At 43.3% G+C, this 19232-nt stretch overlaps 1 protein-coding gene across 1 annotated transcript; it reads left to right on the forward strand.

Moving 5' to 3' along the window:
- The first annotated feature begins 7811 nt into the window (after positions 1 to 7811).
- RPS7 (ribosomal protein S7) lies at positions 7812 to 14808 on the forward strand. The gene is made up of 7 exons (XM_035320994.1): positions 7812 to 7883; positions 8445 to 8526; positions 8882 to 8953; positions 10449 to 10592; positions 12134 to 12198; positions 13932 to 14082; positions 14692 to 14808. Exons 2-7 carry the CDS (start codon positions 8452 to 8454, stop codon positions 14767 to 14769), a joined length of 585 nt encoding a protein of 194 aa, XP_035176885.1. The 5' UTR covers positions 7812 to 7883; positions 8445 to 8451; the 3' UTR covers positions 14770 to 14808.
- Positions 14809 to 19232: the final 4424 nt, after the last annotated feature.

The raw sequence follows: 19232 nt of genomic DNA on the forward strand, positions 1-19232 counted from the left end.
CCCCCCCCAGCCGCTGCCGCCGCCTCCGCCGCCGCCCCGCGCTGCGCATGCGCCGCGGCCGGTTGGGAGCCGCGCACGGCGAGCCGCTACGGGCCGCGAGGGGGGTCACGCTGAGCGGAAAGCGGGAGGGGGGGCGGGAGGGAAACGGCTCGGCTTTGAGAATAAAAGAAAACTTGTGGTTTGGTTACATGGTTCTGTCATGTTTTCCGTGCTCTTTTCACTGTGACTGAAATAAACCTGCTTTCATTTATTTATTTATTTATATTGCTTTGGGAGGGCTAAAAGTGTGGGTGTTTTTATTTTCGTTTTTCTTTTTTTTTTTTTTTGTTTATGGGGGGCTAAAAGTATTTTTATTTTATTTTATTTTTTATTAGTAGTATCAAATGAGTTTTATGGAATAACACAGTTCCAGCAACGGAGACATTTTAAGTGACCTGAAACTAGGGTTAAGGAAAGCCCTACACGTCAAAACGTTTGCTACTGAAAATCACAATAACTGTGTTTTCAGTGCCAACTAAACCATCAGCTCCTGCCCATGGGGAACGACGTGGAAGTTTACAAAACCTGCTCATGAGAAAAGCCCAGGCATATGTGTTTCTCTCATGAAGCTGTAATCCCAGTCCAGAAACTTCCCAATGTATTAAAGCCAGGGGAGGAAGCGCCCAGCAGAGCCCAGGTAGCACACGTAAGGCCAGAGAGATGAGCTGACGAGGACCTTGTGAAGTTCAAGGAGAAGTGCCCAGTCCTGCCCCAGGAGGAACAGCCCCAGGCAACCTCCAGGACATGCTGGGCCCACCCAGCTGGGAAGCAGCTCTGCATTGCAGGACCTGGGGGTTCTGGTAGGTGCCAAGTTGGCCAAGAGCCAGCAATGGGCCCTTCCTGCCAAGAAAATTAATGATATTCTTGCCTGCATTAAGCAAAGTTTCACCAGCAGGTCAAAGGAGGTGATCCTTCCCTTCTACTCAGCATTGGTGAGGCTGCACCTGGAGTGTTGTGTCCAGTTTTGCGCCTCCCAGTACAAGGGAGGTAGGGATATGCTGGAAAGAGTCCAGCAGAGGGCCTCCAAAATCCAGAGACTGGAGCACCTCTCCTATGAATAGCTGACAGAGCTGTGACTGATCTGCTTGGAGATCATGAGGCTCAGGGGGGATCTCGGCAATGTCTATAAATGCCAGAAGGGAGGGTGCAAAGAAGATGAAGCCAGGCTCTTTTCAGTGGTGCCCAGTGCCAGGACAAGAGGCAATGGACACAAACTGGAACACAAGGGGTTCCACCTGAACATCAGGAAGCATTTATTTTCTGTGTGGGTGCCAGAGCACTGGCACAGGTTGCCCAGAGGAGCTGTGCAATCTCCTCCTTGGAGATCTTTAAAAGCCTCCTGGACATGGCCCTGGGCAACCTGCTCTGGGTGGTCCTACTTGAGCAGGGGCTTGGACCAGATGCCTCCAGAGGTCCCTTCCAACCCTCTGTGATTCTGTAATAACTCAAGCATCCTCAATTTATGGTGGGAAGTGGTATTTGCAGCATTTAATATTACTTTGAGTCTGTGGTTTGGGAGAACCCCATGATCCTTCTGCCTGTTTCAATTTTTGTATTAGATCCTTCCTCCAAAAATAAGAGATTTTGCTCTCCCCATAAATAAAACTTGGTACAGTCATGTGAAGGATCAGAGCCTCAGCTACTAAAAAACAGTGAAATCTCACTGGTCCTCAGATAAAACTCTTCCTTGCCTACCTAAATGATGATCTTGTTCTCGTGATAAGCTCCAGTGGACTCTTGGTCCTTAATAAGACATTAAAATGAATTGAGCACCACTCAGGAATGAGTATACCTTTCAGACTGTTGCACAATCCCAGTTTATCCTTCTCATCTTGAAAAGCATTCGAAGAAGGAACGAAAAATATGAAATGTACTAAAAGATGGTGCAAACTTCCACATATCTAGGACTTTAAAAGCCATAGACCTGAAGGTCATTAAACTGTTTCCCAGACTCAACTACTTTGAAAATCCCACATATCTCAGCATGGAACAGATATCCCATCCTATCTCCAGTTCCATGACCTTTTGTGCTGGCTAGCTTGATTTGAATTGTGATAGCTAACTGCATGCAAGGTATATGGTGTCACACAGGAAGAGAGAAACTGTGGTTGGGTGCATCCCTTTTGTTGGGGTCCTAGAGAAGGAGAGACTCCCATGGCTGCCCAGCCCCACATACCACACCATGCTCAGCTACAACCTGCTGTTTCATGTCCTTGTGTCAAGCGGTATCATGTACTGGGAGAAGATCTTATGCATCTTTTGACAGACTTTGGTGGAATACAAAAAGAATTTGGTCAGAGTGGTATCAAAATACATTTACTGCCTTTTTTCTTGCTTCATCTAAGATATTCATGAGACTTAATGCTATCCTTATGTACAGAATGCTTACTTCTGATTTTCTCAGATCAAGATTATTTCCTTGAATTGTCTCTGTAAAGGTTTCCACTGAGACTGTCAGGCTTTTCACTACTTCGTTTGTGATATTTTTAGTTGGTTTACTTTTATTTGAGTTATGCCTTTTTTATAGCAGATGGGTTTCTTATTCCTTACAGGTTTACACATTTGTATAACTTGTCTTCTTTGGGCAGGACATAACAGAAGAGCAGCCATCAGTAAGTTAAACAGGGGAAGAAAAGACCTTCGATTGCACTCATTAATTCTTGGGTTGAACAGACATTCATACATCCAATTTACAGGCAAGGACTGAACAGTAGATCTTTTGCTATCATGACCAACATGCAGAATTCAGATTCAAACAAACAGAAAGACTTTGAAGTTGACTGAGTACCATACACGTTGCCTTCATTTTTTCCCAGTTGGTAAAACTGAGGCTACATATGATCAGCCAGCCCTACCCTTACTGCTGCATATCTGTTGCTGATTTCTCATTGCTGTTGTGTTGTAGTGGTAAGACAGACCTATTTCCTCTTGTGGCAGCTGGCATTTTTACTATCACTAGATAAGCGAACCAAAACTTGTTTGATTTATTCATTTATTAACATATTTTCTTGGCAGTCATTTCTGTATTTATAACTGACAGTCTGCAGAAAAAAATAGGACTTAATATATGTATACAAAAATACGCTCATCGCTTAAGTATGAGTATGTCTGTAAGATGTTTTATTTAAACTTACTGTAAATATTAGTGTGCCTTGTCCCACATTAATGCATGTAATGTATACATTTGCTAAACATTTTAACCTTCTTTGATAAATATTTTAACTTGAAACATGTTTAAATTGAAATGTGGTTCACTTCAGAAGCTTTAAAAGCAAAATTTGATGAGACCTCAATGAAGGAAGCATCTCCTATTTTAAACTAAGCTTTTAGATAGGTAGGTCACTAGGTAGTCACTTTCTCTAGTATACCCTACAAGTGTAAGTTATATTGGCATCTGATTATGTTGATTAAAAATATAAAGAGAATAAAAATAAGTATTGCTTTTCCTGCCTTTCTGAACCAAGATCTTGTAGAACAAAAAACCTGTCCAGGCTTCCATGTAAAGCTATGTGTCAATGAAGCTGCAAAGCAGTAATCCCCTAACATCACAGTCCTTAGTGGACCCTTAGAGGAACAGTCTACCAATGAACATTGCCAAGATGGCATGGTTATACAAGCATCTTTTGGAGGAGTGAGCTGGTAACATACTTATTTTTGCTTCTGATTTTAGCTATGACCCTGACCAGTTTTGCCTTCTGTTTCTTCGAGCTAATATACTAAATCATTTTATTGATAGCATCATAAGACCTTGTCCTGTTGCTGTTGGGGTCCTCCTGTAACTCAGCAAATTCATTCTTTCCACTTCACCTGGTCCATTCCGAGTCTGCCTGTCATATGGACCTCATTAATTAGTGCGTATCAGATAGGAAACACCTATTTGCACCTTGTTCTCTCAATTCTCCCATCGGTCTTTTCAGTAGCACTACTATCATGGGAATGGGAAGTCGTAGAAAGTCACATTGCTTTTTTATTTCTTCATTAACACTCTGAACAATGCAATTTTGATCCATCTGCACATGATCCAGTCTTTCTGTCTCTTGTAAAGGATTTCCCAGTATAAACTGAATGCAGACTACTGGAATGCTGAGGTGATTACTTATCTTTCCTTTTTTATTTTTTATTTATTTATTTTTTTTTTACTCTTCAGTCAGATACTCATCATAGCTGTTTAGATAATTTCACATCTCTATAAATACTAATCCTGAATGTCAGTATGAGTTGGGCAGTTTTTTTCCTATTCTGTGAATTCATGCAGGGAAAAAAGAGTGACTCGGGAGAAAAATGGTAGCTGAACAGTCTGATTTTCTGACTATCAGAAATTTAGCAAAAAGCCTGCAAATATTAGAAAATAGGATAGGCTGCCTTCTGCAGGTACTTTGGTTGATTAGCATTGGCGTGTGTGGGTGTTCTCAGCAGTGTTTCATTTACAGCACAAGCTTATCACTCCATTGTTGGATTTTTTTTTTATTTTTTTTTATTTTTTGTAACAGACTATATAGTGCTAGTGAATGTGGCATTACATGTTAAAATTGGCTGCTCTTGGGGTTATTCAGGGAATCTGAGCGCTGAACCAGTGCTCTGAAACACACTAAGAGGTATCTCTAGATCAGCTCTCCTTGTCCCTGTGGGTGACTTCAACTTGCCAGATGTTAACTGGGATACCACACAGCTGATACAAACAGCTCTTCAGGCTGCTCAGAGAACTAGTTAGTAAGTGGGAAACTGCCTTTGAAGGTCTTGGGGTCCACCAGTGATGGTCACCTTTTAAGTACCACCTCCTAAAAGCATAGGAAGAGGCAATTCCAAAATATCAGAATTCAAGCAGACAGGGCAGAAGGACCACTTGGCTGAGCAGGGATCTGAGCAGCTCCAGAAAGAGCTTAGGCAGAAAAGGGAAGTGTATGGCCAGTGGAAGCTAGGTTGGGTGACATGGGAGTACTACAGAGATGCTGTTTGCCATTTTAGGGAGAAAATTTGTGCAGCCAGAGGTCAATTAGAGTTGAAGTTGGACACTACTGTGGGGGACAATAAAATGGGCTTTTAAAAATATGTCAACAGCAAAAGGAGGACTAGAGAAAACATTGGTTCATTACTTGATGAGGATAGTGACCTCACAAATAGAGATATAGACAAATAAGAGATATTTAACACCTTCTTTGCCTCTGTCTTCAACACTGATGATGAGCTCTGGGACCCCAGGTGCCCTGAGTTGGAGGACCATGACCACGGTAATGATAAACTCCCAGCCAACCCCGAACTTGTGTGGGATTTGCCTCTGAAGCTGGATGCATGTACGTCTATGGGGCCTGATGGGACTCCTCTCAGGGTACTCATAGAGCTGGCTGTTGTCATCGGGAGACCTCTCAATTATTTTTCAACAGTCTTGGGAATCTGGAGAGGTTGCACTTGACTGGAAGCTGGCAAATGTGGTTCCAATTTTCAAGAAGTCTCACCTCAGTGCCTGCTAAATTTATGGAGAAGATTATTCTGTGAGTTATTGAAAAACACCTGAAAAACAGTACAGTCATTGGTCCCAGCCAACACGGGTTCATGAGGGGAAAGTTCTGCTTAACAAATTTAATTCCCTTTTATGACAAGGTCACCCATCTAGTTGTCCAAGGGAAGGCAGGTGACGTAATCTTTTTGGATTTCAGAAAAGCTTTCTATACTTCTGGATAAAATGTCCAGCATACACCTGGACAAATACATAATATTGACAACTGACAGTTTGGGCTTAAAGGGTTATAGTAAATGCAGCTACATCAGGCTGATGGCCAGTCACTGGTGGGGTTCCCCAGGGCCCAATTTTTGTGCCATTTCTCTTCAGTGTTTTCCTAAATGACTTAGACACAGGTCTCAAGTGTATGCTAAGTAAGTTTGCAGATAACACTAAATTAAGAGGAGCTGTTGACTACGTTGAGGGTAGGAAGGCCTTGTCTAAACTGCTTGAAGTTTAACAGGAGCTATTGCCAGATTCTGAAACCGGCATGGGGCAACCCTGGCTATGTGTACAGACAAACTGGGGGACAAAAGGCTGGTGATCAGCACTGTGGAAATGAATCTGAGGGTTTTGGTTGACAGAAAGTTGAGTATGAATCACCAGTGTGCCCTGGCAGCCAGGAGGGTCAACATGTCCTGGGGTGCATCAAGCACAGCATTGCTAGCTGGTCGAGGGAAGGGATTGTCCTGCTCTGCTCTGTGCCAGTGAGGTCTCATCTGGAGTAATGTGTGCAGTTTTGGAGGCACCACAATATCAGAAGAACGTAAAACTGTTAGAGAACATACAAAGGAGGGCTATGAAGATGGTGAAGGGCCTAAAGGGTAAGACATTTGAGGAGCGTCTGAAGTCACTTGGATTGTTCAGCCTAGAACAGAGCAGGCTGAGGAGAGGCCTTATGGCAGCCTGCAGCTCCCTCATGAGGGAAGCAGAGGGGCAGGTGCTGAACTCTGCTCTCTGAGGACAGTGACAGGACCCAAGGGAAAGGCATGGAGCTGGGACAGGGGAGGGTCAGGCTGGGGGTTAGGGAAAGGCTCTTCACCCAGAGGGTGGTGGGGCACTGGGACAGGCTCCCCAGGGCAGTGGTCACAGCACTGAGACTACTGGAGTTAGGAAGCATTTGCACAATGCCCTCAGACATAGCGTCTGATTTTTGAGTGGTCTTGTGTGTAGCCAGGAGTTGGACTTGATGTTCCTTGTGGATACCTTCTGACTTGGGATATTCTATTATTATATTTTAGCAGCTTGCAACTTTATTGTTAATAGTGCTGTCTTTGTTATAACACCATATGTAACAAAAAGTGCTTCCAGTGATGAGAGAATATGTGGAGCTCCAGACTCGTATTTGGAGTCAGCACCTGAACATGCATTATTTCCATTCTAATGACTACTTAGTAAACTCCCTGCCACAGGGCCTCTGGGTTCTGCAAGAACATCCTCCCCGGGCTGAGGAAGGGGCTGAACATCAGGGGTGAACTCAATGCATTAAACTGGATGTGGAATGAAATGGAGAGTATTAAAGAAAGATCATCTGCTATCATGTTTTAAAGTTGATGGCTTCTGGTTTTTATATGGTATTTTATGTGTGTGAAGGACCTGCTCCTGGTTTTTATATGGCATTTTATGCAGGTGAAGGAGTGCCAGAAGAGGTAGCAGCACGTTTTGCAAAGGGTTTTAGCATTCACTGGCCGCTGTGCTGGGCTGCCCCAGCACAGACCCCATTTTATTTACAGAAAATGTGTTTTGGCACCAGAGGCTGCACCCCTGAGGGGAGCAGGGCAGCGAGGCTGCCTCATGCCCCCCAGGCCCAAGGGGAAGTGGGCTGAAGTGAGGTGTGCACGACGGGGAAAGGCAGGGTGGAAAGGGTGGGCTTTCCCTAAAAAAGAAAAAACAAAGAGAAAAAAAAATAATAAAACAACACAACAACAACAACAACAAAAACCAACACGAAAATAAGAAAACAAAAGTCAGTGACGGAGTGGAAGGACAGCGCATTCCTCACAAGCAGAGGCGATGGCTGCGCCCGCCGCCCGCATTGCACACGGGCGGCGCCTCCGCTCCCCCCTCCCTCCGTGCTTTGCCTTTGCCCCGGCCCGCTCCCCGCATCCCTGCCGCTGCCTCTGCCGTCATCCGCCTGCGCCGTGCCAGTACTCGGCGAACCCTTTGCGGCGTCATCCGGGCAGAAGCCCCCCGTGCTCTCCTGCGCGCGCGGCGGCTCCCCTCTGCCCTTCTTCCGGCTTCGGCTTCACCCTAGGGCGGGGTGGGCGGGGCGGAGCGCTCGGAGCGGGCTGCGATCTGCGCCGCTCTCGCGAGATCTCTCCCTTTTCCTAGGCCGGCGCTGAGCGAGGTGGGTGCCCGGGCCCCGCTCGGGCCTGGCCGCCGCCGCCATTTCACCTCCTGCCGCCGCGATATGGCGCCGGGGACCGGGCCGGCTGCTCCGCCGGCCTGTCGGGGCCGGGATACCCCCGATTAGCGCCCGCCCGGAGCCCGATGGGCGCGGGGAGCCCGGAGTTGTGGGGAGGGAGTCGCCGGGGGTTGTCGTCCTCCTCCTCCTCGTTCCGTGAGTGTGCGCTGAGGGGAGGCCGCCGGGCCGTGAGGAGGCGGCCGGGGCCGAGCACGGAGCCCTGAGGGCCGTGAGGGGCTCCCTGCTCGGCCGCACGTGGGGTTCCCGCCGCTCCTGGGCCACGGCAGCCGCCAGGGTGTAAGCGGCGGCCTCGCTCCTCAGCCCCTCAGCTGCTCCTCGCCTTGCTGCGGTCGCCTTCCCTTGCGGCGGGGGTCGCGTGGATGTGAGGTGCTCCTCTCTTTCGTTTTGAAGCGTGTGGCCGAACGGCCGGAGTCTGCTCTAACGCGGTGCTTGTTGCAGAAGGCATGCTGCCGCTGGCGACTGAGATGTTGTTTTGCATTGCAGAAAGGCCATGTTCAGCTCTAGCGCAAAGATTGTGAAGCCTAATGGCGAGAAGCCAGATGAATTTGAGTCGGGTATATCCCAGGTACGTGTGTTTTCCTTCTGCCGTTTGCTCACCAAGTACAAGTTGTGGAGACAATGTTGTGACAGATGTCTAGAGCGTAAACTTTGAGGCTGATGCTGTCTAAATGTGTTCCTCTTTCCTGGTTTTGTTTAAGAACTGTGATAGCCTGTGTTCCCACCAGTTGAATTTGTTGCACCTGTCAGTGTGACTTACAGGAAGCAAAGTCTTTGCTTAAAAAAATACTTGTAGCTCATTTCTACCACTGTGGACAGACTCTGTGCTCAAGGTTTTCAAGTTTTTGTTTGTTTGTTTGCTTTTGTTTTTTTATGAGTTGAACCCCATATAATGGATTTTTCTGAAACTTCTTTTTCTCTAGGCTCTCCTGGAGTTGGAAATGAATTCTGACTTAAAGGCTCAGCTGCGAGAGTTGAACATCACAGCAGCTAAGGTAGGCCAGATGTTTTCCATGAAGAGATGTTCTCCATGAAGAATTGCTTGGTAGCTTGCTCTGTGTGGTGTTAATATTTACAAATGTTAATGTACCAGTTGAATGATGTCTTTAGTTGTATGTAGCCTGTGATGGCTTCCTGTATGCTGATGTGGTTTACCTTCTGGTATTGGCTGTTAAGGTGTATGATTTTGTAGTAGCTTCTTTTTTAGGCATTGGTCTGAAAAGTCATTGTAAAAACTCGCGTGGCAGTTTGGTGCTATAAGTAAGTGTGTTAATAGTAAATTCTGTGTTCCGTCTCACCAAATGGGGCTTGAGATCTGAATGTTTCTGTGGTTATCAGTAATGCATATGTTATAAAGTCTTTGTCAGGAACATAAACTGTAATATACTTTGTAAAGTTACTTTATTATAAATCCTGTTCTAGGCAACAAGTGATAGATGAGGTGGATCAATATAATAGGCTGGCTTGATTGTGTAGATTTAGCTTTTTTTTCTTTAAGTCTAAGTTTAAAGAGGCAACTGCATTCTTACAGCAAGAAGAAAGTCACTGTTAGAATTTGTCAGACCAGGGGACTGGGTGGAACTTCTGAAGCTGATTGCTGTAGCCAGAGACCTAGACAGACTGCTTTTTGGTTCTTTCCCAAGCCCACTGACATGCACAAAGGCACAACTGATTAGAGCTGAATTAAAGAATGTGGGAATGCAGAAGTCAGCTTGGTATATGTGTTAACTTCACTGGAGTTCAGGGCCCTACAGAAGAGCTGGTTTGCTGCTGAAGTACATCAGTATGTACTGTCTGCAATGAGGAATTTTTTTTTTTTTTTAAAAAAAAAGTCTGTTATTTACTGAGTTTAACTACTTAGTCTTATGGAGAAACATTGTGGGCATCTGAGTTAGCTCATGGGGGAACACAGCTGGTGGCAAACGTTTCTGTTGGAGAATGAGCATGTCTGTGTTTACATTCAGGGGAGAAGTGCCTTGTAAGCTGCTGCAACTTACCTAGGTTTTGAACAACTGTGGGAGAAAACATTCTGTGCTGGTGTGATGTAAAACTGACTTTTGGAGGTGAAAGAATTTTGAGTAGTGATGCAGGCTTTGGAAGATAGCATACAGAATATCACTGCCATGAAGTAGCTACTCAAAACCAAGAGTTATTACAGTAATCTTTGTTTAGAATCTGTTAGAGTCAAATAATTCTTGGAACCTTGTGTCAAGTTGTAAGTAACATCTCAGGTGTGATGGTGAGCTTCAGGGAGCTAGAATCCTTGCTGAAGCAATGGGCTTTGCAGCACTCCTTTACAGCATAGCAAGTGCTCTGACAGGTTTTTCTGTTTAATCCTTGTGCTTAAATGCATGAAAGCAGGTGCTTTTCCTCGATGCTCTTGTTTTATGAAGTTGTAAGCAAGGCTACCAAATGTCTGTGTTCAGAGGGTTCATGATCAAACTGACCATTGCTTCTCAACCCCTAGGTAACGTTTTACTTCTGTTTCAGGAAATAGAAGTGGGTGGTGGCAGAAAAGCCATCATTATCTTCGTACCTGTTCCTCAGCTGAAATCTTTCCAGAAAATTCAGGTGCGGCTAGTACGTGAGCTGGAGAAGAAATTCAGTGGAAAGCATGTGGTGTTCATTGCTCAGGTAAAACACTTTTAGAATAACAAAAATGTTGATTTGAAGCCATACCTGGAGGTCATTTAGTCCATCCTTGTGCGTGAAGCAGGACTACTACCAACATTAGATCAGGTCAGCCATGGTTTTGTCTAGCTGAGTCTTGGAAACAGTCAAGGATCAAGATTCCACAACCTCTCTGGATAACCCGTTCCAATGTTCTGCTGCCCTGCTTGTCTTGTCCATTCAAGGTAACAGTGATACAATGTGTGTTTTTGTACTAGTAGGAAATGCAGTGAATGTCCTTCTGTGGATGTAAACTAAAATGATTTCAGCTAGGAGCCAAGGCTGTGTAAACTTGTTGGTGAGATGGGAAGGTTTTTTTGGAGGAGGATGTAACTTCCCTGTTCTAGTCTCCTTCTTCATAAGTTTGAGAAGCAAAGCTTGAAAGTGAAAGACAGCAAATATTAATAGTAGCCATAGCACATTTACATAATCTGAGCATTTAACGTTCAAGTTAATGGCAGAGGAAAGGATGGCCTAAAATGACTTAACCGCAGTTCTGAGTTTATAGAAGGAGCTGAACAACAAAATGGTGATGGATGGCTCCGTGGGCAGTACTAAGGGGGAAAACAAACTCTGGAGATATGTCTACAGGGCAGATGACTAGTTGTTAGACTGCACCTCTTCAGCAAAAATTCATTGTGACATACTTTTAAGAGAGCCAGAGTACCTTACCCTGAATCTTTGTGGATGAGAAAACTTTTAATGAAGTGCTTCTGGCTCACTTATTCTTGGTGCTAGAGAATTCCCTGTCAGTATAGCAGTCGGTATCTTGAAAGAGAATATGTGCAGTTCTGCTGAAGGTGAAATGTTTTTGAATGTGACATGAGCCGGTATGGGTTATAGTACCAACCCATGTGTATAGTCGTGGAGAAGCTCTGATGTGTTGGTTGAAAGTACTGCAGATGGCTACAACTGCATCTAAAACTCAGGGTGTTAAAACATCTACATTTGCAGATAAGGAAGTAGAAAATAAGTCTTAATCATCTAAACTGTCATAAATATCTATAGATGCTGTTCTTGGAACAGAATACTTTAAACCAGGAGTTGATCAGGGTTGAGTAGTAGGTCGTGTAATTCAGACCAGTGTCTCTGTCTCAGGTGTCACCTAGCTGTCTGTGGGATTAAAATAACCTTAAGTTTGATGCAGGGGAGTAAACTCAGTTCACAAGAAACTGAGATTTCTCTTCCCCAAAATCAGTTCAGATTATTAATATGGTGAAATAATCGTATACCTGATGAAATAAAAATATACCCTGGCTTTATGTGTGGAGGGTGAGAGTAATGAATTATGAATATTTCCAATGCACTGAAATAATTTCTCATTGATAGATGAGAAATAAAGCAATGCTAGTATTTCAGCAAGTACCTTTGGGCATACTTAAGTTTCCATTTTTTTTTTGTTTCACGTCTCATTCCTAAAAAAAAAGTAAATTACAGAGCATGTAGTTAAAGTTGGTTCTACATACTATGAAATGACATTCCCTTGTATTTCTCTCTATTAACAGAGGAGGATTCTGCCCAAGCCAACAAGAAAAAGCCGCACAAAAAACAAGCAGAAGCGTCCCAGGAGGTAAGCAAGTTACATTAATGCAGAATAACAGACTTTTGTAACTTGGAGGTTTATTGAAGTAACATTTTTTGGGGGAGGGGGGAACTCACTTAAATGATTGGGTGGTCTTGTTCTTTCTGTTACTGCTTAACAGTGTTGAAGTACTTTTTGCCATTTGACTGCCAAAAGGTGCAGTAAGTAGCCAGTCTTGGAGCAGTGTATTGCATTTTTGGGGGAACTTTGATCTGTATTTCCCATTAAAACTGTAGCCAGTCTGTAGCCAGCAATAGTGACTTAGGAACAGTGACTGGAATAGTGGCTCAAGTGACCTTTGCAGCTGTCTATGTTTCCACAGTGTGCTGACAAGCTTTTTTTTTTGAAACTGTAGGGAGAGTCTCATTACATGATAGATGTGCAAAAGACAGGGCTGAAGGGATGGAGAGAGTGGTTGAGGTAGGGTGTAAGTGCAAGTAGTTCTGCAGAGTGTGATTTTAACAGCAGTACTGTAGTCCTTTGTGTTAAATGGCATTCCTGCTTATTGAGTGTCTTTAAGATACTGCTATATACAGGATGCTACTGTGTTAGTGCCTCTTTTATCCTGTTCTCTATCGTAGTGTGTCATAATGTAGCTCCTTTCTTGAAAGTTTGTCCTCTTCATGATACATAGCGTGGTTCTGTAATTTCTTGCAGTCCTAGTACTACAATAGTGTCCCACCTAAATTGTCTTTTGAGATTTTTCAGGCATGGATTTTAAAGTTGCAGTTTCATAGTACTTACCTACTTGCAGTCCTGCCTGTGGAGGACTTTGCCTCTTTTACGTTATAGTTAGTGTTGCAGGTTGGCTGGAGGAGTTGGGTCTGTGAACCTGGTCAGTGTGCTGCTTTATTCAGCAGCAGGGAAGGAGAGTGTGGCAGACTGTCCCTTCTACAGCCAGATACTAGGTCAGAGTAGTAGGGTTGTAAAACTGACATGTGTATCGCAGAGTGTAGAAACATGATGGATGTTCGTCTGTCTTAACTATCTCAAATTTTGGAAGTTTGAAATGCAGCTATAGAAACGTTTCTTTGTTATTAGTGATTCTGCCTTGAAACTGCAGATGGGGAAGCTGGGAATCTTATTAGTCATCTAGACTGGTACACAAAATTACCTGTTTTTTTCTGATTATAGTCTTACTTTCAGACAGTTCAAGTTCAAGAACACAGGTGTAGTCCATGTTTTTTAAGCACAGGCTAAACTTCCCAGCTAGACTTCTTGTATAATACACCACAGACCCTTTGGGTTTAGGCAGATGAAGAAACCAGTATTTTCAAAACAGGCTATCTTATGAACGTATTCAGTTGTATGTAGTTCATATTCTTGTATGCTTTATTTTCCAGTGAATGTGTGGCAAAATTGCAGACGGGACAACTTAGTTCCGGTGTAAAACTTCCTTAAATGTGTAGAAATAGTGTTTCGGGGTTGCTGGGGCAAAGTAACACTTGATCATTTTTTTTTCATATGGGGCAAAGCAACATATGAACAGGTGAAAACCTGGCTACTGATTTTTTTTATTTTTTTTGTCATGCACTCTAAACTTGTGCATGTAGTGTAGAACTTAGCTTTTATTTCTCCATGACCTGTACAAGAGAGTAAAATTGTCACCAGGCACAAAAAGAGCAAAACAGGAAAAAAAAATATACCACTAGGGAATTTGGCAGACTAGGGAATTTGGCAGACTGAGGACATGTTTTAATGATTCGAATGTGGCATTTCAGCCGTACGCTTACTGCAGTGCATGATGCCATTCTTGAAGATCTGGTCTTCCCGAGTGAAATTGTGGGCAAGAGAATCCGCGTAAAACTGGACGGCAGCAGACTTATAAAAGTCCATTTGGACAAAGCACAACAGAATAATGTTGAACACAAGGTAAACAAATCTACATTATTCAGAATGGGGGTGAAATTCTGACATGGCTGCATTACTTACGAAATTTCTCAGCTAAAGCCCTTTGGCTAAAGCTTTTTTGACTTGTGGCAATGGAGAATCTCCTGGTGTTTTTGGAATGAGATGCTAAAGATGAGGCAAAGGAATTTTGAACTAAAGCTCTAGTTCAACTTGTTAAAGCCTCCTTCCTGACTGTAAGACTGTAAAGTAGTTATATTGGCTTCTTCGTGGGAAGGGGGGAAGGAGTTACTTATTTTTAGCATGGAGCACTTAGTTCAGGCTGTACCAAGCTACCAAGCACATCTGCTTAAGTCCTTGATTACTTTTTTTTTTTTTTTTTGTGGGGACACATTTAGGAAAACTTAGATGCAAAGGTCTTCTCTGTTTGTGAATGAAGGAGGTTGTGAGTATTTCCGTAGAACACTTGTTTTCTATGTAAATGCTCAGTTACCTTATTCTGGAAGAAAAGAATCAGCCTCAGAGTTGGTTTCATATGAAGATACAGTGGGAAACAGTGTAATACCTAAATGTGTTAACATTGATTTTATTTTTCTGTACAGTATATATAAACAAGATTGTCTGTCTTCACAGGTGGAAACATTTTCTGGTGTCTACAAGAAGCTCACAGGCAAAGATGTGGTGTTTGAGTTTCCAGAATTCCAGCTGTAAAGCGCAAAAGATGGCTGAATAAAACAATTGTTCATATAACAGAGTAATTTCATTTAAATTTCCAATTCCATAAAGCTAGGTGGGAATCAACTGGTTGATGAGACTTCTACTTTCTGGATGAGTGGCATATGTGTATCAAAGTACTAAGCTACCCGTATTTTCCAGTTAAAACGTGACTCTGGACAGAAGAGTCTGGAGTCTGCAAAAAGAATTGGCCTAGAAAAATAAAACGAAACATGTTGGGACTCCTAGAGAGAAAGTGGGACATACAGCAGTGGGACTCGTGAGTTTTTTGTGGTAAGACTGTCAGTTAGAGACCCACGCGTTCCTGACACTGGAAGAATTCCACATAGCAGGTGGTGAGACCTCTGAAACATGGAGCAATGACATACCCGAAGAAGGGTTTTAATTCTGGGGGGAAGTAGGTTTGGGAAGGCATAGGTTGAATCTGAGGTAACCGTCCTTGCTCTTTGAGTGGTAGAACGTGATGGGCTCTTACCTAAAAGCACGTATTATGACTTCCCACTTTCAACAGAATGAAATGGGAAGACACTTCTCATTTCTGCAAGACTGATTATCTTGCTGAACATAAAACTACAGTTTTACAGTCATTGGTTTTGCCTTTGGAAGTCATTGATTTTATTTCCACCTATTAGCAGTTTATATATGTAAATTAATATTGGCATAATCTGGGGTAGCCAGGCTATGACTAATAACCCACGACAGGGATGCCAGGGTGAAAGAAGAACTGCTGGAATAGTATCTACGATCTATAGATGGTGTTTTATTGTAGTTCCCATACATCCTTGGCCATATGGGGCAGGCCTAGGTGTATCATAGCAGTCAAAGGCTTTGAAAGCCGTATACGTTGAAAATCTGTATGTATATCTAGAAATACTTTCAGCGAGTTGTAACTTTTTTCCAGCTTGGGAGTTTGACTCTTTGGACTTAGAAATTTATAATCTTCTGAGCAATTTATATGAATTTAGTACTTAACCTTGCTGAACAGACTATCCTATTACTTAGGAGGACGTGGTTAATGCAATAAAAGGTGCCTAATTATGGAGACAGCCTAATAGGTGGAGAGCTAAGTAGGTAACAACCCATATAACAGGAGCTCTTAAGAGCTTGTGTCTCTTTACCTGAGAGTAAATGGAAGACAAGTGCACTTATTGAGGGTCTTTGTACCTTTGCTTCCTTTTTCTCATTTATTGCAGGTTTGCTTGCTTCCCACTTGCATCTCTTCTTCAACTGTGGAAAAACTAAAAGGTTAAAACAAGTTCTCCATTGCTTTCGCATTGGAACAGGGGAGCTTTTTAAGTTGTGCCGTAGCTTCTGTTTAGTAGTAGTGGGCTGTTACTTTTGGTGCAGACAATGCAAAGAGAACAAAGAAAATACACATACCCTGTTGTAAGTAATAGTTAATTTCCTGCTACTTGCTGACAAGGCTTGACTTCACACAGAAAAAACAGGCTGTGTCTTTGGAGAAATTTGCCTAGGACCTTTTCCTTTTGCATTTTCAGACTTCTGTCTCTGGCGTATAGCCCTGAATCCTGGCTGTGTGTGGGCAGAGTAATTCCAGAAGATCTTACGACAGAAGGAGTGATAGAACTTGAGAATTCAGTCTCTCGCTGCTATAATGGGCATTATGCAGGTTGAGGATGGCAGGGGTAAAAAAATCTAGTCTCAAGTCAGACATGTTACTAATCTTTCTGCTATAACAGTCACAGATGGTACCCTGTGCAAATAGATATTTGCTGTTGTGGGTTGGAAGAAGCAGTTAGGGGACTGTTTGGAGACTTACCAGATGTTAACTACATTTAATTAGAGGTTGGTGAGTCTACTGGGGCCATGTAACATCTGCAAGTAGAGGTGATGCTCTGGCAGCAGGCTTCAGTAGACAGTATTTCTTCTTTCATGGTAAAATATAACTCAGGTTTGATCTCTTAGTAACAAAAATGTCAGTAGCAGTTCCAGTTTTGACGCGCTGGGGATTTGGAGGGAATCAAGTAAACTGAATACGAAGATGGCAAATGTTGCCAGGCATTGCCAGCTGGCTATACAATTTTTTTCTTGGCTCTTGTAAGCCCTTTGAACTAAATGAAATGCAAAGGCCCATGATGGCTCTATAAGCAAATTATTTGAAAAGGTAACACTTAAAACTATTTATGGTTCTTACATAAACGAAGCTGTAAGCAGAGGTGAATTTTTGTAGCATAGAAATACCTGGCCATGTGCTCCGCGAAAGATTTTGTCAGAGTTTACCTTTATGCACGGGCTCCCGTGTGTGTTAGTGTCAGTGATACAGTCAGACAACTCCCTCTCTCCCTTGACAAGCATATCAAATGAATGCCTGCAATCTGGAAAGCCACTTGATGCCATCTGGTCAAGTACTAATGAGGCTGCTGGAATACTCGTGTCAAATGTTACTTTAACCTAAAGGAGTGCCCATATGAGATGATGCTAGACTTCCCCCATGCCTTTCATGTGCTGTCACAGAGGAGCTCTGAAAGTGTGATTCCTCAGGAGCTTATGGTCTGGTTTTTGTGAAAAAGCGATGGGGCATTATTCTGTAGCAAGACCTGTGCAACAATAGTACATAGGTAGTGTCTGTGTGGAGAGACAGATCACATCCTGAAGAGCATAGAAAAATGGATTCTTGCCTGTTGTAGCCCAGTCAAAGTGAGGAGCAAGGGTTTTATGCTTTTAGGTGCTCTCAAAGCTTGCACCTGATACGAGAACTTGCCATATGGCTTCCGTGTAAGTCCTCTCACAAATGTCTCCAAATACTTTTGTCTGTGAGGAAAGCTGCTCCCTGCTGATTTCCAATGGGACTGGTTTATGGATGTGTTACAGGTCTGGTGTGACAGAAGTTGCTTGAAATGCTTGACCTGTCTTGGATTAATGTGATTAATTGGAGGCATGATTAGATCATGTCCGATAAGCCCCCCTTGAGTATCAGTAGAAGCATGTGGCAAGTTTTAATGTAGTGATCCTTGCATCAAGCAGTGTTAAAGGACACACCATGGCTCCTCTGTTATGGACTGAATTAATCTATTTCCTGTGCCTTCACTTTTCCTAAGTTTTGTAAGAAGGAAGCCGGAGTTTGATCTCTAGTCTAAAAGCCAGGGTGATGCCAAAAAAAAAACCAACAACAACAACAAAAAAAAAAAACACCACCTTTGAAACTTAGACTGTTTTCATCTTCTGTGGTATGGGCTTTATAGGTCTCTACAGCTGTATCAGAATGGCAGACAAAATATCGATTATGGGAAGTCATGTCGTCCCAGAAAAAGAAGCCTTAAGGCTAGGCTAGGGGAGCGTGAGTCCCCTTCCTCCATACAGGCTTGACTGCAGCATTGATCAGTGCAAACGGCTGACCCCTTTGTAAGTAGGTGGCTTTGGTGTGCTCATTGCCTGCCTTAAGAGCATGCGTGTGAAAAACTTACGTTCACTGAGAGCAGGAAAAAGATGTGACACTGCAGCATCTCTTTGTACTAGCGCTGTTCCCTGCAGGAATTACATGTAATTGATCTTACTGTGATCAAGAGGAGAAAGCTTGTTGGATTTGTTACAGCTTGCAAGTTTGGGTATCTCCTCCTCTACCCACAGGTTACTCCGATTCCTTCTTGCCATTTCTCAGGACAGTAATTCTTAACCTTATCAATGAGTTTCTGCTGTTAGATGTTAAATAGTTAATAGCTAATGGCCAACACCATGTTTTTCAGCTTTGAATTTTGTGCTGAAGTGTCTGATTCAGTTTTGATCTGCCATTGGATCAGCAAAGATAGAAGCAGAGCCAGGCATTGAAGAGATTTTACCAAATTTAGAGATGAGAAATTGCAGGAAACACAGTTTCTCATTTCTTACTACTGCTGCACTGAGTGCTGCTCAGAACCTTTATGCAAAAAATGGTGGTGCAGCAACACTAAGGTTGAAGGCTAGTTTTTACACTGCAGTAAAAGAAGTTAAAACTTGTATTGCTGTTTCCATGCTGAACTTCCCCACCATACAGCTAATGTGTTGCACAGAAAAGGTGGTAAGGATAATTTCTTCTGTTGCCCTGTCCACCAGAGTGAAGTGTTGGTGTTCACCCTCTGTGGTTGCATTAATGGGATGAGGTACGTATGGGGATCTTCACAGGGGCAGCTCTACAAGCCCCCTTTTTTTCCCCCAGATGTATTTTGATACTTAATAAAACTGTTTCCTATTTTCTTGCCTAAGCAGTTACTGTTAGGTGAAGCCAGAGGGAAGGGGATGTGATTTTTGGTTGTCACAGGAGTGAAGGAGGGAGTGCTCTCGTCTTGCCATCGGGAAGTCGTGTACCTGCTGCATCTCCTTACCTTTTTCAGGAGTTTGTCCTAGGAGGCTTACCAAGGGCTGGTTAGCAAGGCAGCCTTGGCTTTGAAGAAGTGGAGCAGTATTTGTGACACAGCCTGTAGTAAGCTGAGCTCTGGCAAATG

This window comes from Oxyura jamaicensis, chromosome 3, assembly GCF_011077185.1.
Source record: "Oxyura jamaicensis isolate SHBP4307 breed ruddy duck chromosome 3, BPBGC_Ojam_1.0, whole genome shotgun sequence".
Lineage (NCBI taxonomy): Eukaryota > Metazoa > Chordata > Aves > Anseriformes > Anatidae > Oxyura > Oxyura jamaicensis.